Raw genomic sequence first — 18,379 nt, 5'->3', positions numbered from 1 at the left:
TAACCAGCACACAACCGGGCTGCCCTTTACGAAGCAATTCCAATAAAATTATGTGAGGATAGATTGGCAGTAACCTTTCCCCCATCTCCTCAGATCAGCCACTTCTGCCCTGGGAAAAAGTCCACCCCACTCTCCAATCTATCTATCTCTCTTATCACCTAATCACTCTATCAAGTCACCTCTCACCCTCTTTCAGTCTAAAGAGAAAAGCCCTAGTCCACTCAGCCTGTTTTCATAGAGAGGTCTAGTCTTGGCAGCATCCTCGTAAATCTCCTTTGCCCCCTCTCTAAGTCTCCACATCCCTCCTTTAATGAGGTGACCAGAACTGAACACAATATTCCAAGTGTGATCTAACCAGGGTTTTATAGAGCTGTAAGACAGAGTCCAGAGGAGGTTCATGAGGATGATTCCGGGAACGAAGGGGTTAACATATGAGGAGCGTTTGGCAGCTTTGGGCCTGAACTCACTGGAATTTAGAAGAATGCATGGGGATCTCATTGAAACCTACCGAATGTTGAAAGGACTAGATAAGGTAGATGTGGAGAGAATGTTTCCTATGGTGGGGGTATCCAGAACTAGAGGGCACAGCCCCAAAATTGAGGAGTGACTCTTTAGAACAGAGGTAAGGAGGATTTATTTTAGCCAGAGGGTAGTGAATCTGTGGAATGCTCTGCCACAGACTGTGGTGGAGGCCAAGTCTGTGAGTATATTCAAAGCAGAAGTTGATCATTTCCTGATCGGTCAGGGCATCAAAGGATATGGTGAGAAGGCAGGTGTATGGGATTGAGTGGGATCTGGGATCGGCCATGATGGAATGGCAGAGCAGACTCAATGGGCTGAATGGCCTTATTCTGCTGCTATATCTTATAGTACCATTACCTCAGAGCTCTTGAACTCATTCTCCTGACTACGAAAGCCAACAGACCATACGCCACCTTAACCACCCTGTCAACTTGCACTGCAGATTTGAGGGATTGATGGGCTCAGATCCTAAAATCCCTATGTTCCTCCATACTGCCAAGATTCCTGGAGTTAATCCTGCACTCTCGCTTGAAATCCAACCTTCCAAAGTGAATTACTTCACACTTTTCTGGACTGAAATCCATTGGCCTCTTCCCAGCCCAGTTCTGCATCCTGTTGATATCCCGTTGTCACCTGCAACAAGTTTCTACACTTTCCACAGCCTTCGTGTCATCTACAAACCTACTGACCACCGTCCCACTTCCTCATCCAAGTCATTTATAAAAATCTTACTAACTTGCCTTCATAGACCATAAGACTATGAAATATAGGAGCCGAATTAGGCATCCAGCCCGTCAAGCTTGCTCCACCATTCCATCATGGCTGACTTGTTGTCCGTCTCAACCCCATTCTTCTCCCTTTTCCCCATAAGCTTTGACACCCTGACTAATCAAGAAATTATCAACCTCCACTTTAAATATACTCAATTCACCTGACTGCCACAGCCATCCGTGGCAATGAATTCCACAGATTCACTACCGTCTGGCTAAAGAAATTCCCCCTCATCTCTGTTCTAAATGGGCATCCCTCTATTCTGAGGCTGTGTCCTCTGGTCCTAGGCTCCCCCACTATAGGAAACATTCTCTCCACATCCACTCTATCTGTGTCCTCTGGTCCTAGACTCCCCACTGTAGGAAACATCCTCTCCACAGCCACACTACCTGTGTCCTCTGATCCTAGACTCCCCATTGTAGGAAACATCCTCTCCACATCCACTCTATCTGTGTCCTCTGGTCCTAGACTCCCCCACTATAGGAAACATCCTCTCCACAGCCACTATCTGTGTCCTCTGGTCCTAGACTCCCCCACCATAGGAAACATCCTCTTCACAGCCACTCTGTCTAGGCCTCTCAATATTAAATAAGCTTCAGAATCAGGTTCAATATCACCAGCAAATGTCATGAAATTTGTTAACTTTGCGGCAGCAATACAATGCAATGCATGATAAATATAGAAAAAAACTGAATTACAGTAAATATATGTATATTAAAAAGTTAAGTTAAAAAAGTAGAGCAAAAACAAAAAATAAAAAAAAATCGAGATAGTGTCCATGGGTTCAATGTCCATTTACAATATCTTCACACATTCACAATGAGATCCCTCCTCATTCTTCTTCACTCCAGCAAGTACAGTCCCAGAGCCATCAAACACCCCTCATATGTTAACCCTTTCATTCCTGGGATCGTTCATGTGAACCGCCTCTGGACCCTCTCTAATGACAGCACATCCTTTCTTAGGTAAAGGGGCCCAAAACTGCTCACAATACCCCAAGTGCGGTCTGACCAATGCCTTATAAAACCTCAGTGTTACATCCTTGCTCTTACATACTAGTCTTGTTGAAATGAATGCTCACATTGCTTTTGACTTCCTTACCTAATATAGAGTATAGAACTGAAGAGCACAGTACGGGCCTTTCGGCCCACAATGTTTTTTCTTAGATTAGATTATGAAGACACGCAGTCATCTTTTATTGTCATTTAGTAATGCATGCATTAAAAAATGATACAATGTTCCTCCAGTGTGATATCACAGGAACACAAGACAGACCAAGACTGAAAAACTGACAAGAACCACATAATTATAACATGTAGTTACAACAGTGCAAGCAATACCGTAATTTGATGAAGAACAGACTATGGGCACGGTAAAAAAAAAAGTCTCATAGTCTCTCGAAAGTCCTATCATCTCACGCAGACGGTTGAAAGGAGAAACTCTCCCTGCCATGAGCTTCCAGTGCCGCAAACTTGCCGATGCAGCACCCTGGAAGCACCCGACCACAGTTTGACTCCGAGTCCACCTGAATACTTCGAGCCTCCGACCAGCCCTCCGACACCGAGCACCATCTCTGCCGAGCACTTCAACCCAAGCCCTGGCCGCCAGCAACAGGCAAAGCCAAGGATCTGGGGCCTTCCCCTCCAGAGATTCTTGATCGCACAGTAGCAGCGGCAGCGAACCAGGCATTTCAGAAGTTCCAGATGTTCCTCCGCACTTCTCATGTCTGTCTCCATCAAATCAGAATTGTGCACGGCATCCTACTTACAAACACAATATCATTCACCGGAGAGGCCGCGCACACTGCGTCGCACCGCCATCTTCTCCTCCCTCCTTGTGCCAATCATCAACCATTTTGGGCAAGTCCCTTCATCAGGACCACAAAGGAAGGAGATGATAGTTTGTGGGGTTCCTAGGGTTCAGACCCAGTGAAGACAAAAGCTCCTTTTTGACTCTGTGATGCTGAAGAAAGCAGATGGATATCGTGAGTGTAGTCTATATCATTCACAAATAGAGTTCTCACTGCATTGGGAAACTGCTCACAGCACTCTGTGTGAAGTACTCAGGGTCGATAATGTGGTGTATGTCTGACAGAAAATGCACCATCGCTGTTTAAGTAACCATTATCATCTGCTGTCTCACAGCAACAACTTTCATTTATATAGCACCTTTAATATAGCAAAGTGTGCCCGGGCATTTAGAGTGGTACAGTCATAGAACACTACAGCACAGAAGGAGACCCTTTGGTCTGTCTAATCCGTGCCAAACCATTATTTTGCCTAATCCCATGGAACTATCCCAGACCATAGCCCTCCATCCCCGTCCCATCCATGTACCTATCCAAATTTCTCTTAATTGTTGAAATCGAACTCACACCCACCACTTCTGCTGGCAGCTCATTCCACACTCTCACTCTGACTGAAGAAACTCAATATATAAGTTTGCTGATGACACAACAATTGTAGGCCGTATCTCGGGTAATGATGAATTTGAGTACAGAGAGGAAATTAAGAACCTGGTGGCGTGGTGCGAAGATAATAACCGTCAACGTCAACAAGACGAAGGAATTGGTTGTTGACTTCAGAAGGAGTAGCGGACCGCACGACCCAATTTACATCGGTGGTGCGCAAGTGGAACAGCTCAAAAGCTTTAAGTTCCTCGGGGTCAATATCACAAATGACTTGACTTGGTCCAACCAAGCAGAGTCCACTGCCAAGAAGGCCCACCAACGCCTTTACTTCCTGAGAAAACTAAAGAAATTTGACCTGTCCCCTAAAACCCTCACTAATTTTTATAGATGCACCGTAGAAAGCATTCTTCTAGGGTGTATCACAACCTGGTATGGAAGTTGTCCTGTCCAAGACCGGAAGAAGCTGCAGAAGATCGTGAACACGGCACAGCTCATCACACAAACCAATCTTCCATCCTTGGACTCACTTTACACTGCACGCTGTCGGAGCAGTGCTGCCAGGATAATCAAGGACACGACCCACCCAGCCAACACACTTTTCATCCCTCTTCCCTCTGGGAGAAGGTTCAGGAGCTTGAAGACTCGTACGGCCAGATTTGGGAACAGCTTCTTTCCAACTGTGATAAGACTGCTGAACGGATCCTGACCCAGATCTGGGCCGTACCCTCCAAATATTCGGACCTGCCTCTCGGTTTTTTTGCACTACCTTACTTCCCATTTTTCTATTTTCTATTTATGATTTATAATTTAAATTTTTAATACTTACTAATTTTAACTATTTTTAATATTTTTAATATTTGTAATCCAGGGCGTGTGAAGCACAGAATCAAATATCGCTGTGATGATTGTACGTTCTAGTATCAATTGTTTGGCGACAATAAAGTAAAGTAGAAGTAAAATTCCGCTCATGTTCCCCTTAAATATTTCAGCTTTAACCCTTAACCCATGGTGTCTAGTTGCAGTCTCACCCAACCTTAGTGGAAAAATCCTGCCTACATTTATCCTACCTCTAGCCCTCAGAATATTGTGTACACTGGACAATGGAGACCAACAAAAAGAACTTATAAAGGAGAACGCAGCAGAGGAAGGCGTGTCTTAAAAAGGAGGATCAGGAGCACGTTCTGTGCCACGTTCAAGGGCAGCTTCTATCCTGGAATTGAATCAGAATTCCAATCAGAATCATAAGTCATGAAATTTGTTGTTTCTCGGCAGCAGTACAATGCAATGCATATAAAGCTATAAATTACAGTAAGAAATATATATTTTAAAATTAAATAGGTAGCGCAAAAAAAGAGCAAAAGGAAGAAAAACTATTGAGGTAGTGTTCATGGATTCATTGTCCATTCAGAAATCTGATGGTGGAGGGGAAGAAGCTGTTCCTGAAATGTTGACTGTGTGTCTCCAGGTTCCTGTACCTCCTCCTTGATAGTAGCAATGAGAAGAGGGCATGTCCTGGGTGATGTGGGTTCTGAATAGTGGACGCCAGCCTTTTGAAGGTGGTCTAGTGGCTGGGGAGGCCAGTGTCCATGACGGAACTGGCTGAGTTTCAACTTTCTGCAGCTTCTGATCCTGCGCAGCGGCTCCTCCATTCCAGACGGCGATGCAACCAGTTGGAGTGCTCTCCACAGTACCATCGTAAAACTATTGAACGCTCCTCTGGTACGATTGTAACCCCTCTTGCTTTTGTTCTTTCCCTAGGCTTTGCCGGCACTCCGGGGTATCTCTCTCCTGAGGTCTTGAGGAAGGATCCCTATGCTAAACCTGTGGACCTGTGGGCTTGTGGTAAGCAAATCACTGGGGATTGGTTCCTCCCAAGGTGATAGCCTTGTGTGGCAATGGAGCGAAGTGGACCTTGTGACAGCTCAAAGTTCAAAGTTTCAAAGTAAAAAGTACACATACGTCACCTGGGATTGATTTTCTTACAGGCATTCACTGTAGGACAAAGAAACACAATGGAATCAATGAAAACCCTCTCACCAGACAGGCAAACAACTAATATGCAGAAGCCAACAAACTGAGCAAATACAAAAAGACAAAAAAGAAACAAAATAATAAATAAATAAACAATAAATATCAGGAACATGATGAAGAGACCTTGAAAGTAGGTCCACAGGTTGTGGGAACAGTTCAGTGACGGGCTGAGTGAAGTTATCTCTCTGGTTCAAGAGCCTGATAGTTGAGGGGTAGTAACTGTTCCTGAATCCGGTGGGGTGTGTCCTGAGACTCCTGTGCCTCCTATAAGGGTGCCACATGTATTATTCTATCTGACAGGAACAGAACAATATTTGTGTGCTCCTCACCATGCCTGTGTAGTCTGAGAGTGTTTTCATGGAACCGACATCTCAAGGGTGACAGTGTTGGGACCCAAGAGGTGATCAGGGACTGGGTGTTCCTTGCTTTGCAAGCTCCCCAGTCAGCCATCTTGCAAGCTCTCAGTCAGCAACCTGGGTTCATGCCTTGATTCAGAGAATTCTTGGCTCAGGGATCATACAGAGGGAGCATTGCCCTGTCAACACAATATATATTAATGCCTTAGACAAGGGAATTAAATGCAGCATCTCCAAGTTTGCAGATGACACGAAGCTGAGCGGCAGTGTAGGCTGTGAGGAGGATGCTAAGAGGATGCAGGGTGACTTGGATAGGTTGGGTGAGTGGGCAAATTCATGGCAGATACAATTTAATGTGGATAAATGTGAGGTTATCCACTTTGGTGGCAAGAACAGGAAAACAGGTTATTATCTGAATGGTGGCCGATTAGGAAAAGGGGAGGTGCAACGAGACCTGGGTGTCATTGTACACCAGTCATTGAAAATGGGCATGCAGGTACAGCAGGCGGTGAAAAAGGCGAATGGTATGCTGGCATTTATAGCAAGAGGATTCGAGTACAGGAGCAGGGAGGTACTACTGCAGTTGTACAAGGCCTTGGTGAGACCACACCTGGAGTATTGTGTGCAGTTTTGGTCCCCTAATCTGAGGAAAGACATTCTTGCCATAGAGGGAGTACAAAGAAGGTTCACCAGATTGATTCCTGGGATGGCAGGACTTTCATATGATGAAAGACTGGATCAACTAGGCTTATACTCGCTGGAATTTAGAAGATTGAGGGGGGATCTTACTGAAACGTATAAAATTCTAAAGGAATTAGACAGGCTAGATGCAGGAAGATTGTTCCCGATGTTGGGGAAGTCCAGGACGAGGGGTCACAGTTTGAGGATAAAGGGAAAGCCTTTTAGGAACAAGATGAGGAAATACTTCTTCACACAGAGAGTGGTGAATCTGTGGAATTCTCTGCCACAGGAAACAGTTGAGGCCAGTTCATTGGCTATATTTAAGAGGGAGTTAGATATGGCCCTTGTGGCTAAAGGGATCGGGGGTATGGAGGGAAGGCTGGTACAGGGTTCTGAGTTGGATGATCAGCCATGATCATACTGAACGGCAGTGTAGGCTCGAAGGGCTGAATGGCCTACTCCTGCACCTATGTTCTATGTTTCTATGTCAAAGGTCAGCTTTAGAAATAAACCTGTGAGTATAGGAATGATGATGGCAAAGTTCAGAGGCAATGTTATTGACAGAGAGGAGATTGGCACATGGACCGCACTCCATCAACGCGGGTACATATTTTTCCAGGGTTTTTGCGTTTATTATTGTCACAAGAACCAAGATACAGTGAAGAGCTTGTTTTGCACACTGTTCATACAGATCAGATCATTGCTCAGTGCATTGAGATAGAACAAGGGCAAACAGTAACAGATTGCAGAATCGAGAGTTATAGTTACAGGGAAAGTGCGGTGTAATAAGACCATAAGATATAGGAGCAGAATTAGGTCATCCATTCGGTCCATTGAGTCTGTTCCACCATTCCATCACGGCCGATTTATCATCCCTCTCAGCCCCATTCTCCTGCCTTCTCCCAATAAGCTTCGACACCCTGACTAATCAAGAACTTATCAAGCTGCACTTAAAATACACCCAATGACTTGGCCTCCACCACTGTTCATGGCAATGAATTCCACAGATTCACCACCCATTGGCCAAAGAAATTCCTCCTTGGCTCTGTTCTAAAGGGACATCCCTCTATTCTGAGGCTGTGGCCTCTGGTCCTAGTCTTTCCACTATAGGAAACAGCCTCTCCACATCCACCCCATATGTAGGCCTTTCAATATTCGGTAGGTTTAAATGAGATTCCCCCTCATTCTTGTATACTCCAATGAGTACAGGCCCAGAGCCATCAAAAGCTCTTAATTCCTGTTTCCAGCAGTGAGAAGGTTAAGAGAAATGTGGATCGGTACATGCATGGGAGGGTTATTGAGTGCTATGGTCTAGGTACAGGTCAATGGGACTAGGCAGAATAATAATTTGGCACGGACTAGATGTTTCTGTATTGTGGTGTTTTATGGTTCCAGAACAGAGATGAGGAGGAATTTCACTAACCAGAGGGTTGGCGAATTCATTGTCACAGACAGCTGTGGGCATATTGGGCATATTTAAAGCAGAGGTTGATAAATTCTTGTTTGGTAAACGGGATTAAAAGCCAGGGGGAGAAGACAGAAAAATAGAATTGAGGAAGAAAATACATAGTGATGGAATAAAACATACACAAAATGCTGGAGGAACTCAGCAGATCAGGCAGCATCTATGGAGAGGGATAAAGAGTCGATGTTTCTGGTTGAGACACACGATAGAATAGTCGAGTGGAATGGCCCAGTTCTACTCCTGTATATGTGCCAGAGACCTGCGAGATCCCTGCTTCGATAGGACGACCAGCTCCCCCTGGTGTCTTCTCTGAGCTGGCAGTACAGTATTCAAGATTCAAGATTGTTTCATATCATTTCCAGAACACTAGTGTAAAGGAGAACAAAATAATTGTTGTTACTGACTCTTTTCCAGCATCTCTTTGTATATGTGTCCTTGATGGTGGGTAGGCTGGTCCAGTGATGGTTGTCTACCCACTGTTGAGCCTTTCTGTCCACCATAGTGCAGTTTCTGTGCCAGACAGTGATGCAGCTTGTTCAGATATTCTCCAATGCACATCCATTGCACACACACAATTTGCTTCTTCACAGTCTAAAAGGGACCATAAGATATCAGAGCAGAATTAGGCCATTCAGCCCATCAAGTCTTTTCTGCCATTCCATGATGGCTGATTTACTATCCCTCTCAACCTCATTCTCCTGCCTTCTCTCCGTGACCTTTGATGCCCTGACTAATCAAGAACCTATCAACCTCTGCTTTAAATATACCCAATAACTTGGTCTCCACAGCCATCTAAGTCAATGAATTCCACTGATTCACCACCCTCTGGGTGATGAAATTCTTCCTCATTGATGTCCCCTGCTATAGGAAACGTCCTCTCCACATCGACTCTATCTAGGCCTTTCAATATTTGATAGATTTCAATGAGATCCCCCCTCGTTCTTCTAAACTCTAGTGAGTACAGACTTAGAACCATCAAACGTTCCTCATACATTAACCAGAGAAAGCAGGATCTCCCAGTGGCCACACATTTTAATTCCATGTCCCATTTCCATTCTGATATGTCTATCCACGGCCTCCTGTACTGTAAAGATGAAGCCACACTCAAGCTGGAGGAACAACACCTTATATTCCTTCTGGGTAGCCTCCAACCTGATGGCATGAACATTGACTTCTCTAACTTCCGCTAATGCCCCACCTCCCCCTCGTACCTCATCTGTTATTTATTTATATACACACATTCTTTCTCCCTCTGACTATACCCCTTGCCCATCCTCTGGGTTTTTTTACCCCTTCCCTCTTTTCCTTCTCCCTGGGCCTCCTGTCCCATGATCCTCTCATATCCCTTTTGCCAATCACCTGTCCAGCTCTTGGCTCCATCCCTCCCCCTCCTGTCTTCCCCTATCATTTTGGATCTCCCCCTCCCCCTCCCACTTTCAAATCTCTTACTAACTCTTCCTTCAGTTAGTCCTGACGAAGGGTCTCAGCCTGAAACGTCGACTGCACCTCTTCCTAGAGATGCTGCCTGGCCTGCTGCGTTCACCAGCAAATTTGATGTGTGTTGCTTGAATTTCCAGCATCTGCAGAATTCCTTCTGTTTGCGTTCATACATTAACCATTTCGTTTGTGGAATAATTCCCATGAACCTGCTCTGGAGCTTCTCCAATGCCAGCACATATTTTCTTAGATAAGGGGCCCAAAACTGCTCACAATACTCCAAGTGCAGTCTGACCAATGTCTTATAAAGCCTCAGCTGGACCTGGTGGTGAGAGTCCTGAGGCTCCTGTACCTCCTTCCTGATGGCAGCAGTGAGAAGAGAGCGTGGTCTGGGTGATGGGAGTTCTCGATGACGGATGCTGCTTTTTTGTGGCCGTGCTCCTTGTAGTGTGCTCAGTTGTGGGGAGGCTTTATCTGAGATGGACTGGGCAGTATCCACTACTTTTTTGTAGGCTTTTCCGTTCAAGGGCATTGGTGTTTACGTACTAGGCTGTGACGCAACCAGTCAGATTGTATATCTGAGAACTGACCCATTTACCCCAACATAAGAGATTCTGCAGATGCTGGAAATCCAGAATGATACACACAAAATACTGGAGGACCTCAGCAGATCAGGCAGTATCTGTGGAAAGGATTAAACAGTCGATGTTTCAGGCCAAGGCCTTTCATCAGGACTGGAAAGGAAGGGGGAAGAAACCAGAATAAAAAGGAGTACAAACCAGAAAGTGTTAAGTGAAGCCAGCTGAGTGGGTGCGGGTGGGGGGGGGGATGAAGAAGACTAATGTAATTTTGGCATCTATTTCAAGGGGGAAAGTATATAAAAGGAAGGAGATAATGCTGAAGCTTTAAAAAGACTAATTAGATTAGATTAGATTATGAGGACACTCAGTCCTCATTTATTGTCATTTAGAAATGCATGCATTAAGAAATGATACAATGTTCCTCCAGAGTGATATCACAAAAAAACAGGACAAATCAAAGACTATCAAATTATGGTATTGCTTTGCACAGCCGTAACTGTATGTTATAATTATGTGGTCTTGTCAGGGTTAGTCCTTGGGGTCTTGCAGCTTGAGCTCTGAGACCGGCTGGGGTCTTGCGGCTTGAGCTCTGAGACAGGCTGGGGTCTTGCGACTTGAGCTTGGAGACAGGCTGGGGGGTTTTGAGGCTGGAGGCTGCAGGCTGGTGTCTTGAGTCTTGGAATGCGGAGGCTGGAGCTCAGAGACAGACTGGGAACTGTACATCAACATAGAGTCCGGACTTATCCTTCGAAAAGCTGGGACTCATCTTTAACATGATGCTAATGTGAGACTGGACAGTACATAGACATAGAGCCAGGACTTATCCTTAGACAAGCTGGGACTCAACTTTATCTCCACACCAAGGTGGGACAGGTACATCCATCGGGTAACGGCAGAACGGCCGCACTTACCCAACAGAGGCAAAGCCAAGACAAGACAGATCCCCCCACAGGGCAACGGCAGAATGGCCTGACTTACCCCACAGAGGCAAGGACAAGACAGATCCCCCCACAGGGCAATGGCAGAACAGCTTGACTTACCACACAGAGGCGAGGACAAGACAAGACAGATCCCCTACAGGGCAACAGCAGAACAGCTTGACTTACCCCATGGAGGCAAGGACAAGAAGAGACAAACACCAAAGAACGACAGACAGTTCCATCTCTGCATCAGGGTAGCTCCAAGTCACAGTTTGGCCAGCAACCTCAGCTGGCTGCAGAAACAACCAGATCCCTACCTAGCTCAGAGTGGCTGGCAGCCACTCAGCTGGCCCAGAAAACAGCTAAATCCATACCACAGCAACAGCTCCAACTACTGACAGCAAGGCTCCATGAAGCAATGGTTCTCCAACACAGCCCAAAGATGACAAATGGCCACCCCAGCCTTCCACCAGCAGGTTGCACCCACCAGATCTTGACAAGACAAACCAGCAGCCCACAGTCATCCCCAAGACCACTTATATTCCAAGCCCCAAGATGGGAGTCAGGTGCCTATGATTAACTCAACCAAAACAAGGGACAGTTGGAAGACCCAGAGTCCTGAGTCCACGGACTGGACTGTGAACCAGAATGCAGACTTCACGGACCAGACCATGACAGCTCTCTCCTTTGCTTTAACTTTGGCTTTAACTTCTCTTGTGAGCCATGGTTGCATCCTTTTCCATTTGAAAATTTCTTCTTTTTTGGAATATATCTGTCTTGCACCTTCCTCACTTCTTGCATAAACTTCAGCCACTGCTGCTCTGCCGTCCTTCCTGCTAGTGTCCCTTTCCAGTCAACTTTGGCCAGATCCTCTCTCATGCCACTGTAATTTCCTTTACTCCACTGAAATACCAACACATTGGATTTCAGCTTCTCATTCTCAAATTTCACAGTGAACTCAATCATGTTATGATCACTGCCTCCTAAGGGTTCCTTCACCTCAATCTCTCTAATCACCTCCGGTTCATTACACAATACCCAATCCAGTACAGCCGATCCCCTAGTGGGCTCAACAACAAGCTGTTCTAAAAAACCATCTCGTAGACTTTCTACAAATTCTCTCTCTTGAGATCCAGTGCCGACCTGATTTTTCCAATCCACTCACATGTTAAAATCCCCTACAATTATCATAACACCGCCCTTCTGACAAGCCTTTTCTATTTCCTGTTGTAATTTGTAGTCCACATCACTGCAGCTGTTTGGAGGCCTATAAATAACTGCCATCAGGGTCATTTTACCCCTGCTATTCCTTAGCTCAACCCATAAACATTCTGCACCTTTCGCACCTTTCATCTTTCTAATGATTTAATATCATTTCTTACCAATAAAGCCACGCCTACCCCTCTGCCTACCTTCCTATCCTTCCGATACATCGTGTATCCTTGGACGTTCAGCTCCCAGAGACATGCATCCTTTAGCCAGGTCTCAGTGATGGCCACAATATCATACCTGCCAATCTGTAGCTGTACAACAAGATCATCCACCTTATTCCTTATGCTGCGTGCATTTAAGTATAACACCTTAAGTCCAGTATTTGGTACCTTTCGCTTTGATTGCACTGCAACTCATCCCAATGGCTGCAAATTTGCCCCATCACCTGCCTGTCTTTCCTGACATCTTTACTGCTCACTATCTTAGATTTATTTCTGTTTTCCCCTTCCTCCGCTCTATCATTCCGGTTCCCATCCTCCTGCCAAATTAGTTCAAACCCTCCCTAACAGCTCTATTAATCCTTCCCGCCAGGATATTGGTCCCCTTCGGGTTCAGGTGTAACCCGTCCATTTTGAACAGGTCATACTTCCCCCAGAAGAGATCCCAATGATCCAAGAATCTGAAGCCCTGCCCCCTACACCAGTCTCTCAGCCATGCATTCATCTGCCTGATCCGACTATTCTTGCCCTTGCTAGCACATAGCACAGGTAGCAATCCCGAGATTACTACCCTGGAGGTCCTGCTTCTCAGCTTCCTTTCTAACTCCCAGAAATCTCTCTTCAAGACCTTCTCCTTTCTCCTATCTATGTCATTGGTACCAACATGTACCAAGACAACTAGCTGCTCACCCTCCCCCTTCAGAATATTCTGGACCCGATCTGAGACATTCCGTACCCTGGCACCTGGGAGGCAACACACCATGCGGGTATCTCTGTCAGGCTCACAGAATCTTCTGTCTGTTCCCCTGACTGTGGAATCCCCTACGACTACTGCATTTCTCTTCTCCCTCCTTCCCTCCTGCACAACAGCGCCAGGCTCAGTGCCAGAGACCCGGTCACCGTTGGCGTCCCCTGTCAGGTCATCCCCCTCAAAGGCACCCAAAACGAGATACTTGTTGCTGACTCATTTCGCTGTATGTTTGGACGTACATGTGACATATAAAGCTAATCTATCTGTATGTCATGAAACTTGTTGGTGTTTGTTTTTCATTTTATTGAGAGACAGCGTGGAACAGACCCTTGCAGCACTTTGAGCCTCACTGCCCAGCAACTGCTGAGGTAACCCTAGCCTAATCATTTTACACTGACCAAACAACCTACAAACTGGTACTTCTTTGGACTGCAGGAGGGAACCAGAGTGCCCAGAGGAAACCCTCGCAGTCACGGGGAGAGCACACAAGCTCCTTACAAGCAATGGCAGCAATTGAAGCTGGGTTGCTGGTACTGTAAAGCATCGTGCTAACCACTAAGCTACCATGCAGCAGCAGCACAGTGCAGGACATAAAACATACTATCGATTACAATAAAAAATATAAAAGACAGAGGAGATCTACCAGGATTAGAGAGCATGTCTTATGAGGGTAGGTTGTGTGAGCTCGGGCTTTTCTCTTTGGAGTGAAGGAGGATGAGAGGTGACGTGTTAGAGGTGTACAAGATGATAAGAGGCATAGATCGAGTGGACAGTCAGAGACTTTTCCCGGGGCAGAAATGGCTGACATGAGAGGGCACAATGTAAGGGTGATTGGAGAAAAGTATAGGGGGGGTGATGTCAGAGGTAGGTTTTTTACACAGAGTGGTGGGTGTGTCGAATGCCCTGCCAGGGGTGGTGGTAGAGACAGGTACATTCGGGAGAACATACAAAACCTGATCAGTGATCGCTCATGCTCTTTCCCTGTAAGTCAAAGTGCAATTGATTATCAGAGTACATATACCATATGTCACCATATGGTTCTTTTCCTGCAGACATACTTAGCAAATCTATAGAACAGTAACTGTAAACATCAGGAATTGTAAACTGTAAACAAACTGTGCCAATGCAGATAATAAATAAATAGCAACAAATTATGAGCATGAAATAACAAGATAAAAAGTCCTTACAAAGATCGTAGTTATTTTCTGCTCAAAGGCATTGGTGTTCCCAGACCAGGCCGTAACGCAGCCAGTCAGCACACTTTCCACCATACAACTATAGCAGGATGAACGAGTGACGAATAAAGCTGACCTTCTTATTCTTCTTCCTTCCCCAGGTGTCATTCTCTACATCCTCCTGGTTGGTTACCCTCCATTCTGGGATGAGGACCAGCACAGACTCTACCAGCAGATCAAAGCTGGGGCCTACGATGTGAGTGTTGCATGGGTGTGAGTGGTCCACAGACTGGGGAGGGACAGCCTATCTGCCACGGTCTCTGAGACATCGGAACCAGTCCCGTCCCCAGTAACACAGTGGGTTGGTGGTCACTTGAGTTGCCAACTGTCCCATATTAGCCAGGACATCCCATATATTGGGCTAAATTGGTTTGTCCCATACGGGACCGCCCTTGTCCCGTATTTCCCCCGCTAAGGTAGAGCGTTTCTACGAAACCTTTCATGCCGACGTGGTGTAAAGTGAAGAAGTAATTGTCATTAATTTATATGGGAAAAATTTTTGAGCGTTCCCAGACCCAAAAAAATAACCTACCACATCATACCAAATAACACATAAAACCGAAAATAACACTAACATATAGTAAAAGCAGGAATGATATGATAAATACACAGCCTATATAAAGTAGAAATAATGTATGTACAGTGTAGTCAGGAAGATTAAGCCAAAACCGATTTGTGGAAAAATCCGGCACGTACACGCATGCACACGTCATATATGCGCACGTCACGCATGTGCACACAAGTGCCCGCACAAGGCTTCATGGTCATGGTAGTCTTCCTCGGGGTAAACCCAGGTGTCCCGTATTTGACTGCTACTTTTGTCCCTTATTTGGGAGTGAGAAAGTTGGCAACCCTAGTGGTCACTCAGCCCCTGACCACTCTCTGCTTTTTCCCCAGCTAGTGGTCTATCTCCTTACAACACCCAAGGCCACTTCATCACTAATTTACCCTGTAAGCTCCCCCATCTATTTCCCTCTCATCCACACGCAAGGGACAATTAAGCCATGTTGCTGGACAGTGGGAGGGTGCCAGAGCACCCAGGGGACACCTACATGGTTACAGGGAGTTCGTACAAACTGTACAAAAACACTGTGGTGGTTGGGATCAAACCCGGGCCTCTGGAACAGTGAGGTGACGCCTCTACCAGCTACGCCACTCTCCTGCCCGCTGGGATCGTTGGTATGAGCTATTACCCCAGCATCAAGACTTCCCCCCTTTGTGACTAGACCCCATCTCCAGGCCATCAGCCTTTCTGCCTGGGCAGATCATGGAACCAGAACAAAGAACTTAGAACACAAGACATAGGAACAGAATTAGGCCATTCAGCCCATCAAGTCTGCTCTGCCATTCCACCATGGCTGATTTATTATCCCTCTCAACCCCATTCTCCCCTTAACCTTTGGCACATTGACCAATCAAGAACCTATCAAACTCCGCTTTAAATATACCCAACAACTTGGCCTCCAAGAACATAGATCTCAGAATACGGAAGTTAGAACATAGGACAGAACATAGAACATAGTAATTAATAACTTAGAACCTCAAACACAGAACACAGAACAGTACAGCGCAGGAATATGCCCCTTAACCCACAAAGTCTGTGCCAAACAAGACGCCTATTAATCTAAATATTACCTTATGCACATCCATCATGATTTCATAAACTTCTGAGAGGTCACCCCTCATTCTCCTGCAAACTACTAAGTACATTCATGATCAAAACATGTATACAACTTGAGATTCGTCTTCTTGCAGGCAGCCACAAAACAAAGTAACACAATAGAACCCATTTCAAAGAAGAAGACCGTCAAACACCGAATGTGCAGATAAACAAATCGTGCAAACAATACAAGTAATATTCAGAACTGAAGTTCAGTAAAGTGAGTCCACAGCCGTGAAGGCAGCAGCTGATCCAGGAGCCCGTTAGTTGCAGGCCACAGGCTCAGTTCAGCGCCGAGACGAGTAAACCTCGCGAAGCCGCAAGCTGAACCAGCCCGTCGCTCGCCTTCAGCACCAACACCCTGATCTTTTCAATCTGGTCCAGCACTTAAGTTATCCAGACCTCTGTTCCTTGCTTTCGGGCCTGGGCTCTGCCACCTCAATCCACCTTATTCCCGACCTTTCCAATTCGGCCTGATGCTTATATCAATCAAACCTTGGGTCTTTTCCACTCTCCTGTGCTTCAAGGAATAAAGATGCTGCCTGGCCGTGCCCTTGAAAACCTTTTCCGCACCCTCACCATCTCCATTCGGCAGGGGGCCCCGCTGTATCAGTTCACACCACACAGGGCCTGCTGGTTGCTAGGGGAGACAAGGCAGCCTGTGGTAGCTTGCTGTTGTTTCTCTTTTGTTCCATAGTTCCCGTCTCCAGAGTGGGACACTGTGACACCTGAGGCCAAAGATCTCATCAACAAGATGTTGACGATTAACCCTGCCAAACGCATCACTGCAGCGGAGGCCCTTAAACATCCCTGGATCTCGGTATGTCTGATACCCGGCGGTGTCTTCAACCTGGTGTCTGACAGGGAGGCAACCCTGTGGGTGCAGCTGGGGAGAGTCATTAAGAAAATACCTGTGGGAGGGGATTCAGAGGGTGTGGGGAGTCTGTGACGTGGGAGAGTGTCTGAAGGGCTGTGGGAGGGGATTCATGGGTGGGGAAGAGTTGATGATGTGGGAGACTATCCTAAGGGTTGTGAGAGGGGAGAGTGTCTGTGGGCTGTGGGAGGGGATTCAGTGGGTGAGGAGGGTCAGTGATGGGGGAGAATGTCCATGGGCTGTGGGAGGGGACTCAGTGGGTGGGGGATGTTGATGATGGGGGAGAGTATCCATGGGGTGTGGGATGGGAGAGAAAGTGATGGGGGAAAGTGTGTGCCGTGTGGGAGGGGATTCAGTTGGTGGGGAGAGAGTAAGTGGGGAAAGAGTCGGTGATGGTAAATTCTGTCCCTTGAGGTGGGCATAAATTCTTCAGTAAGATCTCTTGAATGTGCAAGGTGACCTTCTCAATCATTGATTCCCTGAGCTGCTGACTGGTTTGAGAGTGCATCGTAGGATGTGTGAACTCGCCTGTCTGGTTGCATCCTTGGGCCGGCTGTTGCCCAGGTGGGTAGGGAGGGACGTCAACCCAACTCCTCCCATCCCATGGCAAAACATTTCCCTCTGTGAACAGGGTCAGCACCGAGACAAGACCCACTCCCACCTAGCATTTCAGAATCTTCCCAAATCTCCCTGCTGGCACCAATGTCCCTGCTTGAAGTGAACTCATTGTTTTAACAACGACCTTCAGATACATAAAGTGTAAAAAAGAGGCGAGAGTAAATATCAGACTACTGGGAAACAATGCTGGAGAGATAGTAATGGGGGAAAACAAAATGGTAGATGAACTGAATAAGAATCTTGCATTAGTCTTCACTGTGGAAGACACTAACAGTATAATGGAAGTTCCACGTGTCGTGGATATGAGTTGTGAGAAGTTGCCATTACGAGAGAGATGGTTCCTAGGAAACTGAAAGGCCTGAAGGTGGATAAGTCACCTGGACCAGATGGTGTACACCCCAGAGTTCTGAAGGAGGTTGCTGAAGAGATAATGGAGGTGTTAGAAATGATCCTTAAAGAAACACTAGATTCTGGAATGGTTTTAGAAGACTGGAAGATTGCAAATATCCCTCCACTCTTCAAGAAGGGAGAGGCAGAAGAACGGAAACTATAGGCCAGTTAGTTTGACCTCAGTGGTTGGGAAGATGTTGGAGTCAATTATTAAGGATGAGGTTTCGGGGTACTTGGAAGCACTTGA

At 46.2% G+C, this 18,379-nt stretch overlaps 1 protein-coding gene across 1 annotated transcript in view; it reads left to right on the top strand.

The window, feature by feature from the left end:
- LOC140200588 (calcium/calmodulin-dependent protein kinase type II subunit alpha) overlaps positions 1 to 18,379 on the top strand; it is a 269,935-nt gene that overhangs the window by 225,816 nt on the left and 25,740 nt on the right. Inside the window, exons 8-10 of the mRNA XM_072264124.1 lie at positions 5,462 to 5,545; positions 14,692 to 14,786; positions 16,948 to 17,070. Of these exons, the coding sequence (XP_072120225.1) occupies positions 5,462 to 5,545; positions 14,692 to 14,786; positions 16,948 to 17,070 (302 nt within the window). The remainder of the gene's footprint in view (positions 1 to 5,461; positions 5,546 to 14,691; positions 14,787 to 16,947; positions 17,071 to 18,379) is intronic.

Source organism: Mobula birostris, chromosome 7, assembly GCF_030028105.1.
Source record: "Mobula birostris isolate sMobBir1 chromosome 7, sMobBir1.hap1, whole genome shotgun sequence".
NCBI lineage: Eukaryota > Metazoa > Chordata > Chondrichthyes > Myliobatiformes > Myliobatidae > Mobula > Mobula birostris.
Note: the sequence above shows the minus strand (reverse complement) of the source record. Positions and strands in the feature narration are given on the sequence as shown.